Here is a 17,741-nt window from a genome sequence, read left to right as displayed (position 1 = left end):
AAGGGAAGTAAGGTGTGTGAGAGAAAATGGCTGCTACCTGCAATTTCTTCCACATCCCCCAGAGAGAAGGAAGACTTGGAACCTTTAAATCCTCCTATTATTTTGGCTGAGGTAACCCTGTCAGAAGGAGATTACAGTTAGTAGTTTGGGCCTAGAAGGCTTCTAATGGTTCATTACCACATCTGGGCACCAGAGAGGCAAGTAGCATTGTACCCTTTTAGTGTCAAGACCCAGTGGAATGTTCAAATATTCCCAACGCTTTCTAGAGCTGTGAAAAAAGCATGAATTATTGAGCAGGAGGCCCCTGTCACTTTCATCTTGGCAAAAAGTGAGGACGCCTGCGTTAAGATCACAGTATCACTCACAGTATCACTCACGTGGACAGTTTTTCTTTTTTTTAAAAGGACCTTCTGCTGTTTCACAAATTAATATTCTTATTGCTCCTTCTAAATATAGTGTCTTATCACTTACTCATAATTATTTAAATCTGGTAACGTCTCACGAGTTCTTCATGGGCATTTAATAAGAGGGGGAAACCTACTATTAAATTCATAGGAAAGTATGTTACAAATGTAATAATAGAATGCCAATTAGAGATGTTCATCTGACCAATTTCTATGGGAAATTGCTTTGATTATTCTATTTCCTCTGTTCATTGTTCATTCTTATACCATTTTCTTTGAGGCTAAGTGACTCAGTAGATGAATATAGAATTCTTCATCTCCTATAGCGAAGTGCAGATGTGTAAGACAGAACAGGGTTGGCAGTTTGGATTTACACAAAATAAAAACTTCATTTTTATAATTGGTCTGGAACAGATTTTACTCGCTCATTTGAAGAAATTCTTGGGGCTGTGTCCTCTTTTAGATGGGGCTGATGGGGGATGATGCGCTAGAAGGGTCTGTTCTAAGGCCTGGTCTACACTAACACCCCAATTCGATCTAAGGTACGCAACTTCAGCTACGTGAATAACGTAGCTGAAGTCGACATACCTTAGTTCGAACTTACCGCGGTTCAGACGCGGTCCACACGCGGCAGGCAGGCTCCCCCGTCGACTCCGCGGTACTCCTCTCGCCGAGCTGGAGTACCGCAGTCGACGGCGAGCACTTCCGGGATCGATTTATCGTGTCCAGACCAGACGCGATAAAGCGAACCCGGAAGTTCGATTGCCAGCCGTCGAACTACCGCGTAAGTATAGACATACCCTAAGATAGACTATACCAGGCCAGCACAGAATTAGTGATAAGATAAAGGGTTCTCAACAATTACCTTTCCCCCCCAATTCCCCCAGTCCAGCACCAAGCTCATCTGGACCAAATCTGTCCCTGGAATACATCTGGCACATTGCTTCATGTAGGAGTCTCTTCTATTTATAGCAAGCAGGCAACTGAACTGAAGCAAGCATTTCTCTGGGGCTTGGATGAGTGTGCAGTATGGGTATTACAGTAATAAGGGCTAAAAGATCTTAGAAAGTTCAAGCATTATGCAGGTCTGCCCTAACACAGATGATGCCCATGGCTATGAAATCAGTGCAGATGGAGATGTTTTACTTAAAAGATCTTTGGCATAGCACTGGCAAATGTTGTTCTAATCATTTCTCAGCCAGTGAACTCCAGTGATTCAAGACACATCCATTCTTTCAGCAATATACACTCCTGTCTATTACAGCATTCTATTCTTGTGATATTTTATAATCTAGGGTTACTCCTGGTTAGCTGCTTATGCTAAGGCTTTTGGGGCGGCTTGATTAGTTTAACTAAGCTATTGTCTTACAGGCCTTGAGGCTTGTAGATTCATTGCATTATTGCCTTAACTTATACCTATGTCTTACCTAGCCAATACCTGTTCCTATATGCTGCACCCATTTAAACATTCCTGTTATCTTTGGTTAGTGATGATACTTTCCCCTTATCCTTTCAACACAAAGGATTTGCTAGTGAACTGCTGTATCCAAGGCAACAAAAAACAGTTTATGAACCTGGCACACTTTCAAAAATGTTATATAAAGGAAAGACATGCCCTCTTGGGACAGATTGGGCAAGGAAAGATGATCACACCCCAAAATTACCCAGCAGATTAGGCTTCTGGAGAGCAGCTGTAAGACAAGAGCCATATAAAACAAGAGTGAACCAAACAATAAATTTATATTACAGCTACTGAAAGCGTTCCAGAGGGTAACACACAGCCAATCCATCCCCAAATTATGCTTTAAATAACTCACTGAATAGCAGCCTTTGAGCTGCTGCTTAGCGGCCCATGTTATTTCCTTCCTTCATTTCTCAGCATTAAAGCTGATGGTACCGGGACTCGGTCGGCAAAGCTGGGACTCAAAGTCCATCTAACTGACTCGTCACATTTCCCCTCTTTCCCCCCACCCCACCTTTCATTACAGGAGTTTCAAAGTCCGATCTGAATCCTGGATGCCTGTCTGCTGAACTTGGTTGACCAAAGATGGGAAGAAGTGGCAGGGGGAAAGAATTGCTAAAATTGACTAGGTTGATATTTCAGCATTTAATAAGAGATGTAGAGGGATGTAGCTAGCGTTGTCAGCTCTGATTTTCCATTGGCCAGTGAATATGCAAAGCTACATCTAAGAGCCTCTTCCCCCCCCCCAAAAAAAACCATAAATATTTTAAGTTTTATATATATAAAAAAAGAAAATACAGATCCACTTGAGATCCTATAATGAACCTCGGGATTGAAGGGGTTAGAACCAGATACAGAAGAGGGTTTCTTATATAAGCAGCAAAAATCTGCGACGCTGCAGAATATGTTCACCCCAGTGGTTGTGTAGTCCTCCTTGCAGGTTTGGTGAGAGTTACACATTCATGTGCAGGGCTGATGAGTGAGAGCTACTTTTTTAAATTTTACCTTGTGAATCTATAGCTTAGATTCATAGTTCTTGCATGCATGCATGCCCACAAACACACATGCAAATACACAAACATTCTGAAATGAGGCTGGACTCTGGAACATCTGCAGTGGGGGAGGAGAACTAAACCTTTAATTAGGGATTTGTAAACAGTGCCAAGGTGATTGAGTCATTGTCTGACTTGCTTTCCAAAAATAAATGTGTTCTTTTTACACCCCCGCCCCTGCAAAATAAACAACAAGCGAACAGAATGGTTCATGAAGCAGGAGGCATGGCATGGTGTGTGATTGTGAGTGTCCTCTTGCACTGGATCACAGTCACCGTAAGCAGCCTAGTTTCCATGGGGACCAATGGCAAATGGAAGGCAGGATTTGTGCAGGGCTGCAGTAACGGGGGGGGGGGGGGGTCACATTAACTGGGAACCATTTGAAGACAGTCACATAGACTCATAGACTTTAAGGGACCATTATGATCATCTAATCTGACCTCCTGCACAAGGCAGGCCACAGAATCTCACCCACCCACTCCTGTAACAAACCCCTAACATATGCCTGAGTTATTGAAGTCCTCAAATCGTGGTTTAAAGACCTCAAGGTGCAGAGAATCCTCCAGCAAGTAACCCATGCCCCACGCTGCAGAGGAAGGCGAAAAACCTCCAGGGCCTCTGCCAATCTGCCCTGGAGGAAAATTCCTTCCTGACCCCAAATATGGGGATCAGCTAAACCCTGAGCATGTGGGCAAGACTCACCAGCCAGCACCCAGGAAAGAATTCTCTGTAGTAACTCAGATCCCACCCCATCTAACATCCTATCACAGACCATTTGGCATATTTACCTGCTAATAATAATTGGCCTCACTCTTCATTGTTGATGACAAACAGTAAGTGACAAAACTCTTGGCTCTTTTCTGGTTTGTTTCATATAGTCTGGAAAGAGCCAATAAAAATGTTTCTAAAAATAACCCCCAGTTAGGTGAGTAAGATCATTCAGTACCTACAGATTCTGGACGTGAAGAAATCTTAGCATTCCATATTAATTTGTAAAAATTATTCCTTATTTATTAGCATGCACATACAGTAAACAAGGTAAAATAGATTGCATTCATCACCATGTTCAAGTGAAAATATCTGCTTGGAAAAATGAACTTATGGGCGCTGTTGCAGCTCCAGATCAGTTCTCAGGGGTTCTGCATATAGAAATAAGGCTTGCAGTGTGGGAGTTTAAAAAATGCCAGTGGACCAGAAATTTAAAGGTATTTAGATGCGTAAAGATGCAGGTAGGCTCCTGGTCTGATTCTCAAAAGCACCTAGGTGCCTAACTCCCATTGGCTAAGTGACTTACAAGCACAGTCCCATTGACTTTCATGCCAAGAGGAAGGATTTTTTTGGTTAAGGCACTGCGCTGGGATTCGACTCCTGGCTCTGTCAGTGTCCCTGTGTGACCTGGGGTGAGTTACTCAGGCTGCAGCTCCCTTTGGCTTCAACTGAAGTTCTGGCTGCAAAGCACTTATGAAAAATCTGCCCTTTAATCTCCCTGTGCCCCAGTCCCCTCATCTGAGGATGGGGGGGATTGGGTGTCAGGGCCCTGGATTCTGTTCCTGGCTTAGTTACTGACCTGCCACATGACCTTGGGCAAGCTACTAGCCCTCTCTGTGCCTCAGTTTCTCCTCCACCCTTTGTCTGTCTTGTCTGTTTAGATTATGAGCGCTTTGGGGCAGGGACTGTCTCTAGCTATGTGTGAGTACAGTGCCTAGCACAGGGGAACCCTGATCTCAGTGCAGGCCTCTAGGTGCAACTGTAATACTAATGAGAATCTAGACTTCAGGAAGAAGATTCTGAGATAGAGAAACTGTCCCCTCGTGTGGCTCCAGTTCCATCGTTGCAATGTTGTCTCTCTCATTGGTCTCTGCAGCATTTCCCATCTTGCTTTCACTGCCAGACAGATCACACACACCCATTTTGCAGTAAAATAGGGCTTTCAAAATCTGTCCCTTGTATTTGTTGTATTCAGATTCCATCCGCTCTGTTGGGCCTCACATCGATCCGATGCAACCAGCAACAACTTGGGTGGAAACTATGTTTCTTTTATTATCTTATTTGTAGCGAATAGACCATTGGGTGCCAGCTCCTCAGCTGTTGTAATTTGGTGTAGCTACATTGGCTGCTGTGGAGCTGTCCTGATTTATACCTACCTGAGAGTACTGAGAGCTTGAGATGTGTCTTGGCTGTAGGTGATGAGGGGCAGACACATCAGATTCTCCTCAGCCCCTAGTAGTTAGTGTCTTATGATGTAGCTGATAATGACACCAACTTCCATGAACAGGAACTTCATCTTCCCTCTTTTCAGTTTATTTTCTTTTACCAGCAAAACTTCCCTGTTATCTGCTGGAGCTCTCAAATGCTCTCTGTATTTTTATAACCAGTCATTTATCCATTCCTAGGTGCCATTTATACACCCCACATAATTATAATTCCTTTCTCAAAGGGTTCCATTATGTTGCAGCCAGGGGTAAGACTGGCAGTTTGTGTAGACACACCTGCACTAGCTACTCCTGGGGGAATTCTGCACTACTGTGCATGTGCACAATTCATGTCCCCCGCAGATTTCTTTGCTTCCCTGCAGAAAAATGACTTTCTGAAGGGGAAGCAAAGGGAAGCCTCAAGAGCGGTCATGTGCCCCTCCCCAGCAATGTGAGCGCATCGTTTTGGGTACCTGGAGCAGCTGGCGGAGAGGTAAATCATTGCAGGGAGAGGGGGGGATGTGGGGCTGGGGATGCCTCAGCTGGTGGTTCCTACCCTGCTCAGCTATTAGTCCCGGCTGGGCTGGGAAGGACGGGACTTGCTCTTCCCCTGAAAGAGCAGCCTGGGCTAGGTAAGACCCACCCCCAGACCCCTCCCCCCGCCAGCTACAGAAAGCTCTGCCCCTCCCACCCCCATTGCTCCTCAGCCATTGGGGAGGGGTCACTGTATGGGGAGCTGCTCTACTATCCACCCAATCCCTGCACCCAGAACCCCCCACCAAGCCCCCCACACACCAATCCTCACCCTGCTGAGCCTCACCTCTTACAGTTGGACCCCCTTCCCATCCCACTTCACCCAGACCACCCCCCTGGTGAGCCCCCGGCACTACAACCCCCACCCTGATGAGTCCCCTGCACCCAGACTCCCAACCAGCTGCACCCAGACCCCCCTGCTAAACCCCCCACACCCAGATCCCCTGCTGAGCCCCAACCACCTTCACCTGGGTCCCCTGCAGAATCCCGTTGCTCCTGCACCTGGAACCCTGCAACAAGCCCCTGTGCATCCAGATCCCCACCCACCCAGACCTCCCACTGAGCCACTCAGACCCAGATTGCCCCACACAGAACTCTCCCCACACACACTGGGATCCTGCAGGGCTAAGCCTGCCTGCCTGCCCATGCCTGGTGCAGCTGGCATGGAGGGGCAGGGCCCTGGGACATTTCTGGGGCAGGTCAGCCCTTGTGCTATATCAGGGGTGGGTGCAGCCTCACCACCAAGTCCATGTCTCGTGCAGCCAGTGGCCTGTGCTCCCCACTGCCATGCTGGAGCCTCCACATTTATTATTGATAAATAGATTTTTGCAGAATTTTAAAATACTGTGCACAGAATTTTTAATTTTTTGCTGCAGAATTCCCTCAGGAGTAACTAGTTGTGCTCTAGCTAGCTTGCTAAAATTAGCAATGAGGATGTCTTGGTGCAGGCTTCAGTGCTAGTGGCACAAGTGAGTACGTGACCTGGGGAGTCTGGTGGGCTTGCACAGCTACCACTGAAGGCCAAGCCATGACGTTCTCATTTCTACTGTTAGCAAGCTAGCTAGAGTACAGCTGGCGCAGGTCGGTCTACATGAACTGCAATTCACACCCCCGGCTGCAGTGTAGACATACCCAAAACCAGGGCTTCAGAGGACGAAATCAAATGAGAGAAGATGGGCCCAATCCTGTAGTTGTTACTAAAGTAAAGTTCCCACTGAGCCAATGGGAGATTGTTCCTGAATGAGGAGCGCAGGATGGTGCCCAAATGAACAACTGGAGATTGGCAGTTGCCATGTCATCCTGGACAAGAGTGTTCTGAAGATCATGAACACATGACAGATTGTTACCCATGGCTGTTCACCTAATCATTGTGCATCTTCTTGCGAAAGCCCAGGGGATTTATAGCCCACTGAGAAGCAAATGACATGCTTGGTGGCTGTGGGTTTTATTTAGACTGTGAATGCAGATGTCTAATTGGAGTTGGGTATTTATTAACATAAGCTGCTTTGCCATTCAGAAATCGGAGCTAATCAAAATATTGTAAATATCGTGCCTGGAGAAATTTCACTCTTCACCATGATTGCATTTCCATATTTTTTTTCATTCTGTTTAAGAAAGTGTAAACAAATACTTACAGCCTGATGGGGTGGACACATGTGCCTAACTCTAGGATCTAACATAGGCCATGTGCACTTAGAAGGCGCTGAGACAATAATGCATAGCAATAGCTCCCCATTTCCTCTGTTCCTGTGTTATCTGGGCTTTGTAGTTGTAGTTTCCAGGCATTAGCTGCAGGCACAAAGACACGGGATGCCTGTCTGTCCATTTCATCTGACACTGCGGGATGCTGTGCAATTGGATAAATATCTGATGCCACAAGAATCCGGGCATTCATCTTGGCAAAAAGGGGACAGACTCTTTGCTTTCTGTCTGTCTGCACTTATATGCTTCTAATCATAGTCGTATCTGAACATCACAGAATTATCTTCTCCTCAGTCTAGTGTTCATGCACCGTCTTGTTGCTTCCCTCCTTACCCAGACGTAGAAGTAGGATTCCCCTCCCCCCCCCCATTTTCTATCCCTTGGGCAGGGGATGTGTTGCGAGACAGGTTCTTGGCGTGCCTCTACACCATGCTATTATTATTATTACATTCCATTTGTATTACGAAGGCATCTAGAGGCACTGATTAGGGTCCCCTTGTGCTAGATTCTGCACAGACAAGGGTTGCAAAGACAGCTCCTGCCCTAAAGAATCTTGTATTCCAAGATACAAGAGATGGGGTAAAGCAGTAAATGGATGAGGGGCATTCCAATCCGAGTTCCCATACGTTGGCTGCCATGCAAAAGTGTATTTTTTATTCCCTCTGCAATTGTGCAGTTTCACATCTGTAAGTTGCTGTGGAAAAAAATAAGCTTGTCACCAATTGAGCTTTGCACATTTTGAGAGGCCATTGTTTTTCCAGCCTTTCCTGAGGGAGGCCATTGCTGAGCAAGACATTCTTATCATCTTTTGATTTCTTTGGAACAGCCTCCTTGATTGGATATGTATGATCCCAAATAATTGAATTCATCTACTGCCTCTACAGCTTGACTGTTAATCATGATGTCTGCTTGCATCCTATTAATCATGTCAGTGTGCATGAATTTCATTTTCACCTCATTCAGGTATAGACCATTGTAAGAGGGCCGGACTCACCCCTGCGGCGCCTCTTGCTGGTTGTCCAGGGAATTAGCTCACCAGCCTCTGGAGCGCCCTCTGCAGGCCGGTGATCCGCCTTGTCCTCTGCACTGGCCCCCGTGTCCCTCCCAGGACCCCGGTGCCCCTTGCTCTGGGTGCTGCCCCCTGGCAATACCCACACACACGCTGGGTCTCCCCTCCCAGGGGAACCCCCACCCACTATCCCTACCTCACCTCAGAATAAGGCCACTGCCAGTCACCAACTAGCCCCCGCTCCCTGGGGCAGACTGCAGTATAGGCCACTCATCACTGGCAAGGAGGGTTTGGACCTGCTGCCTCGGCCTAGCCCTGGGCTGCCCTCTGCAACCCCCAGTACCCCTTGGCCTATTACCAGGCCGCAGCCTGGGGCTATCCAGGCTGGAGCTCCCCAGCCTCTCAGCCTTTCCCCAGCCCTGCTCTACTACAGGTGCCCTGTCTAGCTCCCTGCAGCCAGGCCCTTCTACTCTCTGAAGGCAGAGAGAGACTACTAAGTGCCTGGCTTCCAGCCTCTTATATAGGGCCAGCTGGGGCCTGATTGGGGCGTGGCCCAGCTGTGGCTACTTCCCCAATCAGCCCAGTAGCTTTTCCCTTTGCCCCAGCCCTCTGCCAGGGCTGTTTTAAACCCCTCAGGCAGGAGCGGGGTAACCACCGCACTACAACCATATTCCTTACTACATGTTTTTACAAACTCCAACATTTGTATCGGTGGTTGTAGCAAAGAGCATCATGTCATCGGCGTACGTGAGGTCGGTTAAGACATGTTCACCAATAGAAAACCCAGCTCTTTCCACTCTGTTAAAAGCTTCCAGGTCTTGTCATATAATAAATTCCGAGTATGTGCTGAAAAGGCTTGGAGACAGAATACACCCATGTCGCACGTCCTGCTCACTGGTAAACCACTTGCTGTTGCCTGCTCCATGATATCAGTACTGAGGTCACTAATTTCTTTTAACAATTCTACTGGTATGTTATCTACCGCTGGTGCTTTCCCAGGCTTCGTTTTCATAATAGTACACACCAGTTCCACTCACAGGATTGATGACTCTGGCTCTATGCGCTCCTTTCTGTCGTCCTGTATTGTAAGTGGCTCTGATGAGGCATACAGATTGGCACAGTAATCTGTCCAAGCGTGGTTAATATCATCGCTTTCAGTGAGGACTCTGCCATCAGGATCTTGTATTATGCTTGATTATAGGGGAAACTTTCTGATAAGAAGTCTGACCATTATGAACATACTTGCCTTTTGTAGTACTCTTTTTGTGACTCTCAAGTTCCTCACACTTTGCCCTGATGTATTCACTCTTGTCTGGTCTAGTCTGCTTTCAGATCTGCCTGCTCAGTTCTTTGTACTCTCTCCTAGGTGCTTCAGTCTTCAAGTCACTCTGTGTCATTCTGCATCATTTTTTGCCAGTCCAAACACTTCTTCTGTTAACCATAGTGTGGTCCAATGCTGACATTTTGGAACATGTGATTTGGCAGATTTGAGCATGACAGTTGTCATTTCATTCCAAAGTTCATTCGGATTGTTCTCTTCTTTCACCTGTGATAATGCCTCAATCCCATTCCGTGTTAGCCTCAAACTTAAAATTAAAACTTAAAAAGATAAGATGTTTGGCAGGTTCACTGCATGTGGTCTTGTCCAGAATCAGCAAAGTAAGTGGCAGATTGACTTTAAATTGGCACTCCTGGTTTTCCAAGTCCTACAAGCTCCTGGCACTGGCTTCATTTGAATCCTGCTCCTTGAACCTCACATTGACTGTCCTTACAAATTACCACCGTCTTGGGAGCTCACCATTGCCTCTCAAGCTGTCAGGCAATAGTATATTTGCTTTGTTACAATGTGGAACTCCATCCCCATCACAGAAACCTTCTCATATCATCCCTCAGCACTTTCAAAAAGCACCATAAACCTTTAGGGTTTTTTTCCGCCCTATAAATGCATTTTTGCAAACAACTTCTAAATTCGACCCCATCATTTTGGTTTTATGTGGTCGCATTTTAGATGGGTGATATTTTATTATGTGGTATTTGTTTTTATTCTGTTCTACAAGTAGCTTCCATCCTAAGAAAGCTATAGAATAAATTACATTTATCCTTCAGGAATGATCTCTCTCTCTCTCTCTCTCTCTCTCTCTCTCTCTCTCTCTAAAGCTAGATTTCCATTACATTTCAGGAGATATCTTTAAATACCTGAGCTACACAGCACATCTGTCTCAAATTAAAAATGTTTTTTTTTATCTTGATGACTGCAACATTTGTTAATAGCGATGAAATTTTCCATGTGCTTTTGGTCTTGTGTAGGATACTGACTAAAATACAGAGAAGTTTAGAGCAATAACAACTATAGCAGATGAACAATTATAAAAGTAGATGGGATTCAAAGGCATTTTAATTTGTCATTATTTTGCTTCTTCCAGAGATAATCTGAATAATTACACTGCCTATAAAAAGCAAATGTGTAATATTTCCCCTCAATATTAAATTCTCTCCATTCCCTTTTAATATAAGTGAAAATAAAGATGTCTCTGATACCCTCTGATGCTTTGATCAAAATATGAAAACCACTGAATGGCTTGTGCAATTTGTGTTTTTGTTTGTTTTCTTGGTGTATGGAGAAATTACTTCGATTTTAAAAAGTAAACATTAGCCCATCTCACAAATTATAAATATTAGATCATATTATTTTACTGCCTGGAAATGTTCTCAGTTGTCAAAAATATATTGCCTAGTGTGCAAAAACTCTAGGTTTATACTGAGGACTTAAAGGAAGGTGACTGTGTTTAACCCGATGGTGCAGTGAAATACGTATGTAAAAAGAAGGGTGGTGCTGCCGTGAAGACACTGGTCTGGGATGTGGGTTCAGCTCCAGACTCTGAAACAGACTTTCTCCATGACTATGAGCAAAGATCCTAATTGCTCTATGCCTGAATTCCCCATCCGTAATATGAGGAGGCTAATATTTCTTTACTTCCTGGAAGTGTTTGTGAGGATGAAGCTGCTTGTGAGGTGCTCAGATACTACAGTAATGATTTGATTGATAGGTTCAGAGATATTAAGGCCAAAAGAAACCATTGTGATCATCTACTCTGACTTGCTGCATAGCACGGGTCATAGGACTTCTCTGAATTAATTTCTGCTACAAGTCAATAGCTGTGGATGAATTAGAGCATCTCTCTTAGAAAAACATCCAATCTTGATGTAAAAGTGTCCTGTGATGAAGAATCCACCGCAAACCTTTGGTAAGTTGTTTTAATGGTTAATCACCCTCACTGTTAAAAATGTGTGCCTTATTTCTACTCCAAATTTATCTAGCTTCAACTTCTAGCCACTGAATCTTGTTATACCTTTGTCTCCTAGGAACAATTACAAGATGGTATATAATTGAATAAGCAGTCAGGTACATAGGATGTACTCAAGGTTACATGGGTGAATGATGGAAACAGGTGCACAGAGAGACTCTTATACAGCAGCAGCAAACAAGCAAAAACAAAAACTAGGAGAAACAAGAAAGAAACTTATCTCTGCTTCCTTTTTGTATTACAGCCTGAAGAATCAATAGTGATTCATCAATCAAAAGAAGGAAAAAACATCAAGATTTTTTCTGCAAAGAAGAGTCTATTAACCAATAGAAAGGATGCTTTCTTGGACAATGAGCATTTCCTGTGTGGATTCATTAATTAACGTATAACTAAATCTTCACTTTGGACAAATACATGGATTTTCTTTTTTAATTTTGTGGTGAGTTAAAATATTTGAATGGATTTTTTTTTTTACCTTTTCAAGATAATATATTCAGCACACAGTCTAAAGTATGATAAATATCCTTTAAGAAACAGCATCTAAACATCACTCATCCTCAAAGACAGTGGAAATAAAATATTTTATTTTTTTCATATTTATTCTTAGATTTCTTCTGAGAATATAAAATTGCTCTATTAAATTATCCATGATTGTGATGTAATCAGTCTTCAACCAGAAATAAACATGATTTCTTCACCTTCTTCGGCATGATTTGTGTCAACATATAAAGAAAAAAAATGAATCACGGGGTATGTATAATAGATGAATCTTTTCCCTTCCTCTTTGTCTTCAGAAAAAATACATATGGTTCACTGAACACTGAAAGCTAAAATTAAAGAATAAAATCCTTTTCCTGCCATTCAAGTATGATTCCTAGAAGCTAGATGGATGCTACCCCCACTATCGACTTTGCTGAATGCTAACCTATAAAAGACATCAGTCTATCCACATGATGTTCCTAGGAAGCAAATTGCCTGTTTGGAATGTTTCAGGGCAGTGGAACAACAACACCTATGCCAGGCTAGTGGCACAATGTGATTAGGTGAATTGATGTTTCCTCTATAAAATAGATATTTTGCCCAGTGCACCAGGTGTTTCTATAGAAAGTAAATGACAACAGAGGGAAAATTGTGAAAATAAAGGGGAACCCAGCTCAGAGGTGAGGTTCACGATGTGAAAGCTGGATTCCCTTATGCTCCCCTGACACCTACTTAATCCCACTTACTGAAGTATAAAAGACTCTGTTAATGTGGCACATGTACTGAGGAGTGGGAAGCAGGTGCAAGAAGGTGAGGGGTGGGAAGGACAGACAGGTGTAAATTAGGCCAACTAAGACTAGGGTTACCATTCGTCCGGATTCTGCCGGACATGTCCGGCTTTTTTGAGTTAAAAATAGCGTCGGGGGGAATTTGTAAATGTCCGGATTTCCCCCCAATGCAGAGAGCGCGTGGCTGACAGGGCAGCCGGCCGGATCGTGCCACTTGCATGGGGCTCCGAGAGCCAGAGCCCCTCCTCCGCTTCCCCCTCCTCTTCCCTGCAGCTTGAAATCACTCCCCTCCTCTCGCTCTCTCCCTCCCTCTCCCTGCATTCGCAGATCGCCGGGGCCGTTCACATCGGGCCTCCGGCAGTCTGGAGCTCCTCCCCCTGCTCCCCTGTCCCCTGCTGCCGAGCGCCGCTCTGCAGCACTCTGTTCTGAGCGGCACGGTAAGGGGGCCAGGAGGTCGGAGAAGGGGCAGGGAGGTTCTGGAGGGGGCAGTCAAGAGACAGGGAGCAGGGTTGGATGGGTGGGGAGTTCGGGGGGGGCTGGCTGGGGGTTGGGGGTGTAAGGTTTTGGGCAGTCAGGGTACAGGTAGGGGGTAGGGTCCTGGGGGGCAGTTAGGGTGGGGGGATCTCAGGAGGGGGCAGTTAGGGGACAAGGAACGGGGAGGTTTATTCCAATTCCAATTTAAATTATTAGTTTAATTTTTTTTTTTAAACTACTGGATGTGGTTTCGGACTGGCCGTGTATAATAACCAGGAAAGGGCAGGTAGTCACGCCTGTACATAAATAGGGGGTGGAGTCCTGGGGGGCAGTTAGGGGCAGGGGTCCCAGGAGGGGGCAGTCAGGGGAGAAGGAGTGGGGGGGAGGGTTGGGGGTTCTAAGGAGGGCGGGAAGTGGGAGGGAGTGGAAGGGGCAGGGGCGGGGCTAGGGCAGGACGGGGGCGGGGCTAGGGCGGGGCTCCTCCCGTCCTCTTTTTTGATTGTTGAAATATGGTAACCCTAACTAAGACTCCCTCCGGACTCCGTTAGACTTGCTGAATTTGACCCCAGTGCCTGACCTGTCTTTGAGACAGTTACGTATTCACGTTGCACTGGGGAACTTGACCACGGCACAAGTCCCGGCCCCTTCCCCATGCATGGAGAGGCCTAGTGCCAAATGGGAGTGAGGGCAGGGGCATCGGGATCACTCCCATGCAGCTCATCCAGCGCCTGTCTGTGCAGCCCACTGTGGTGAGAGGGGGGCATGCTGCTATTCAGGCCCCGATTCAGCCGCACTGAGCATGTGCTTGTGCCCCATGGGAGGTACACTCTTGCAGTTAAGCACACGCTGGGCCGAGCAGAGAGAGACTTAAGCACAAACTTAAATGCTTTGCTGAATTGGGGCCTACGCTCTTGGGACACACTTGATTCCGTGGAGGGTCTCCACTGCTGCTTATTGAGATCAGGCAGAGAGAGCGCCTCACCCTCATTTCTAGCAATGGCTCTTAGGCAAAGATTTGGGCCTAAGTAGTTATCCTATATCACATAATCCACTGTTCATAGCAATGATTGAAAGCAAATGAGTTCAACAGGATCATACCTGTCGAGGAGTTTTGGAGCATCTATTTTTAAATCCTTCAAGGCTGGTCCCTTGGTGTTCTGGGGTGGTATCCCTTCAAACTGTGTGCAATATTCATTCACTAATTTCTGCCTACAACCTGCCACTGCCCTGGGTCCCATTGGCAGAGTGGGCATGTGGGTGTCACTTACAGGGAGCAAACAGGGTTTGGAGGGAGGAGGGTTCAGCTCAGGAAAAAATCTGAATTTCCAAGATAAAAGCCATTTATCCGGGTGCCCCTTTGTAGATATTGATTATTCATTCACAGGGGAAGCGTTTATTGTTCACTGACTTGGTGGTAGATTGATAACAAAAATAACTGGAGCCACTGACAATCCATATCCTGCAGTATTTTTAATTTTTCTGCGGCAAAGTCATGCAGCCAGCAGAGGGAGCCCAAGTTAATTACCTAACCCATTTTTAGGAACTGAACTAAATGTTATCAAGTTCCAAGAGGGTGGTAGAGACAATGCAGAACAAATGTGGATTGTATGAGCTATAAAACGCATCTGCATTTAAAAGGTTCTGAGGACTTTGGGATCCTATGAATTCCAATGTAAAAATAAACCTTCTCTGGAGAGGAATTTTCCTGATTGTTTTATGCATGTGCAATAGTGTGATTCTCCTTGGGCTGCTTCTGTCCTTGCTTTCTGCTGCCTCCTGAATAATACGCTTTGACATTTCCTTTCTGTGCACACTCAACTAAAGGCTGCTTCACACCTTCGAAGTGAACAGTGATTCATCAGTTCCTTTACCAGGAGAAGTCACAGCAAAGTGCAAATGGATACTGCAAGGACACTGGCCTGCAGCTACTGGAAATTAGCCGGAAACAGGATCAGGGATACTTTTAATTGAATCCACAGGCCACCACAATGCCCTGCAGATTTGTGTGTATGATAGAGAGGCAATTAAATCATGTACAGGTCATTAATCTCTGTCCACCTGGCTACAACTTAATAAAACAAACAAATAAGGTATTGCTCCTGGCACTTAGGTGCTAGGCAGCATGGTGTTCTTGTCATGCATTTTACATTTACATTTGGGTAATTACCTGGAAAACTGCAGTTCAGAAGCTAACTTCATTAATTTTTTTATTAATAGCACTGAAATGCTAGTGTTAATTTTATTTATTTGTTATGTGATAGTGAATTTATCAACAAAAAAACCAGTAATGGATGCATTAGGTGCTGCTCACTACCTCTGATTTATACCTCTCTCAAGGGGAAGATAGTAGTACACAATGGTTTTTACAGTGGCTGAGGCGTTGGATAATGGATATGTGAGATCGAGTCAGTTTCATTGTAAACCATGTACTAAACCTTATTCTTGACAAATGTAAGACTCAGGCTCAACAATTGGTTATTATTAAATCATGAGGCGATAATGAGTAGTAAATCTACTAGATGCTACTGTCCGGCTTTGCTGAAATGAATGTCTTCTTGTCTTACAAGGTCAAGCAGGTGCTCATACCTCCAGGATTCCATCTCTAGAAGCAATCCTATTCCCAAATCTAGATCACAATGGTCCCTTCTTGGCCTTGGAATCTATTAATCTAGTTCGTGGGCTGAAGCAAGGCATGCATTTCAGGGGCATGGGTCCTATGGCTCCAGCTGAGCTACAAAGGGAAAGAAATAGGTCTTAATCTACTTCTAACATAGACTTTTTGTGATTAGGAAGGTGGTTTAGCTTCTGCTTTCTCTTTGGAGTCTTAGATCTAACCACAGCCAAGCACAGGGCACATAGTGATTTCTGTTGCAGCTTCTCCTTCATGCTCTTCAAAAAAGTGATTATATGGGGAAGGAGCTCTTTAGCTTTATCTCTTGCCAGTAATATTTTATTGTATCTCTTGCTTTTGGATTCTCTCACCCAGAATTGCAAACACCCCACCATATTGCCACCTGCTTTGCCCTTATGATGAAAACAAGCTAATGTGTACCAGTGGAAATTTTTTCTTTCTCTTGCAAAAAAAATTAAAAGTCAAAACTCACCAGTTTCATTTTTACATGAGCATTTTCTTTCAATACTGTGGGAGAGAAGTGAGGTGATTATCTCCTAAATTAGGATTAAGATCAATAATAGATGCTGCTCTGTGGAATCCTGCAGAGTTTCTCCTGCCAGCAATGAAGACTAAATAGACCCCTTCCAGGCAAAGAAGTCAGGTTGCTATCTGAATTATAAAGTTCTATGGCATAACTCAAATGAAATCTGGTGGCAAAATGCTCTACTTAATGGAAAAGCTCCAATATTTTGGGGGGGGATTTACCACTATTTTTACTTAGCATTTAAACAGATTTATTAAGGTTCCTTCAATTAATAGTTGGAGTAACTGGCTTGACAAATAGAAAAAAAAGTCAGTAGTGGCTACATTCATGTCTCAGTAAATAAAAATAGAAATTGAAAGGTCAGGGGGACCATCCCCTTCAAATCACAGACTTTTTAGCTGAGATATTCAAAGTTGACTAGGGGATTTAGACACAATTCACTTTAAAATTTAGTGAGTTGTCTCTAAATGCCTTTGTCCACTTTGAAAATCTCACCCTTTACAAATGGCCTGTATTTAGTTTTGTTAAAAGCTAATAAAGGAGAGGGAGAGAGATACTTGACCTTGCTTGTTTATAATTAGCACAAATGCTTTTAAAAAGTCCTCTCTTCTCCTGGAGTGAGGTGAGTAAAATCAAAGACTGACTGCAAGAGAGCACAATAGCTTTGCTCAAATAACTCTTGATTGCAGCTGGGCACAAACATTTCCATCATCACACTGCTCATACACAGCTGTCATTACCTATGCAGAGGGGGTATTCAGTTCTTTGCCTGAAATGCATGCACTGTTCGATAGCTGCAGAATGTATACTGCCTATGAAATGGACAGACGAAATAAGTTACAAGTACTTCTTAATTACAGTCTTTCTGGAACTGATTTTTCTTTCATCACTTTGTTTATATTAGATGGGGAAATGGCTGGTGGAGGAAAATACGATTTAACAGCAAGTAGACCTTAGATGAATCTCTCTCCTGGGTGTTCAGGTAGGAGTAATAATTGGGAAAGCCTCAGTGTACTAACGCAGGGCTCCACCTGGTGTGAAAACCTCAACATCTAAGTCACAAACAAGCCTCATTCCCTCATATCATAGAAGGAAGGAGGTGCTAGCACAGTGTGTTGTCATGAAGAAGTCAGTCTCTTCAGTGCTTTGACCTCTTCACTAACTGATGCTGCTTTCGCTTTA

General features: G+C 44.6%; 1 protein-coding gene across 1 annotated transcript in view; it reads left to right on the top strand.

Moving 5' to 3' along the window:
- The window catches only part of ZMAT4 (zinc finger matrin-type 4), a 172,749-nt gene extending 160,454 nt beyond the window's left edge, over positions 1-12,295 (top strand). The window contains exon 7 of the mRNA XM_026657288.2: positions 11,904-12,295. Coding sequence (XP_026513073.1) covers positions 11,904-11,919 — 16 coding nt within the window. The 3' untranslated portion in view covers positions 11,920-12,295. The remainder of the gene's footprint in view (positions 1-11,903) is intronic.
- The last annotated feature ends 5,446 nt before the right edge of the window (positions 12,296-17,741 follow it).

The sequence above is a fragment of the Terrapene carolina genome, unplaced genomic scaffold (genome assembly GCF_002925995.2).
Source record: "Terrapene carolina triunguis isolate 2854851 unplaced genomic scaffold, T_m_triunguis-2.0 Scaffold53, whole genome shotgun sequence".
NCBI lineage: Eukaryota > Metazoa > Chordata > Testudines > Emydidae > Terrapene > Terrapene triunguis.
The sequence above is the reverse complement of the archived record's forward strand: the minus strand, read 5'-3'. Positions and strand labels throughout refer to the sequence as shown.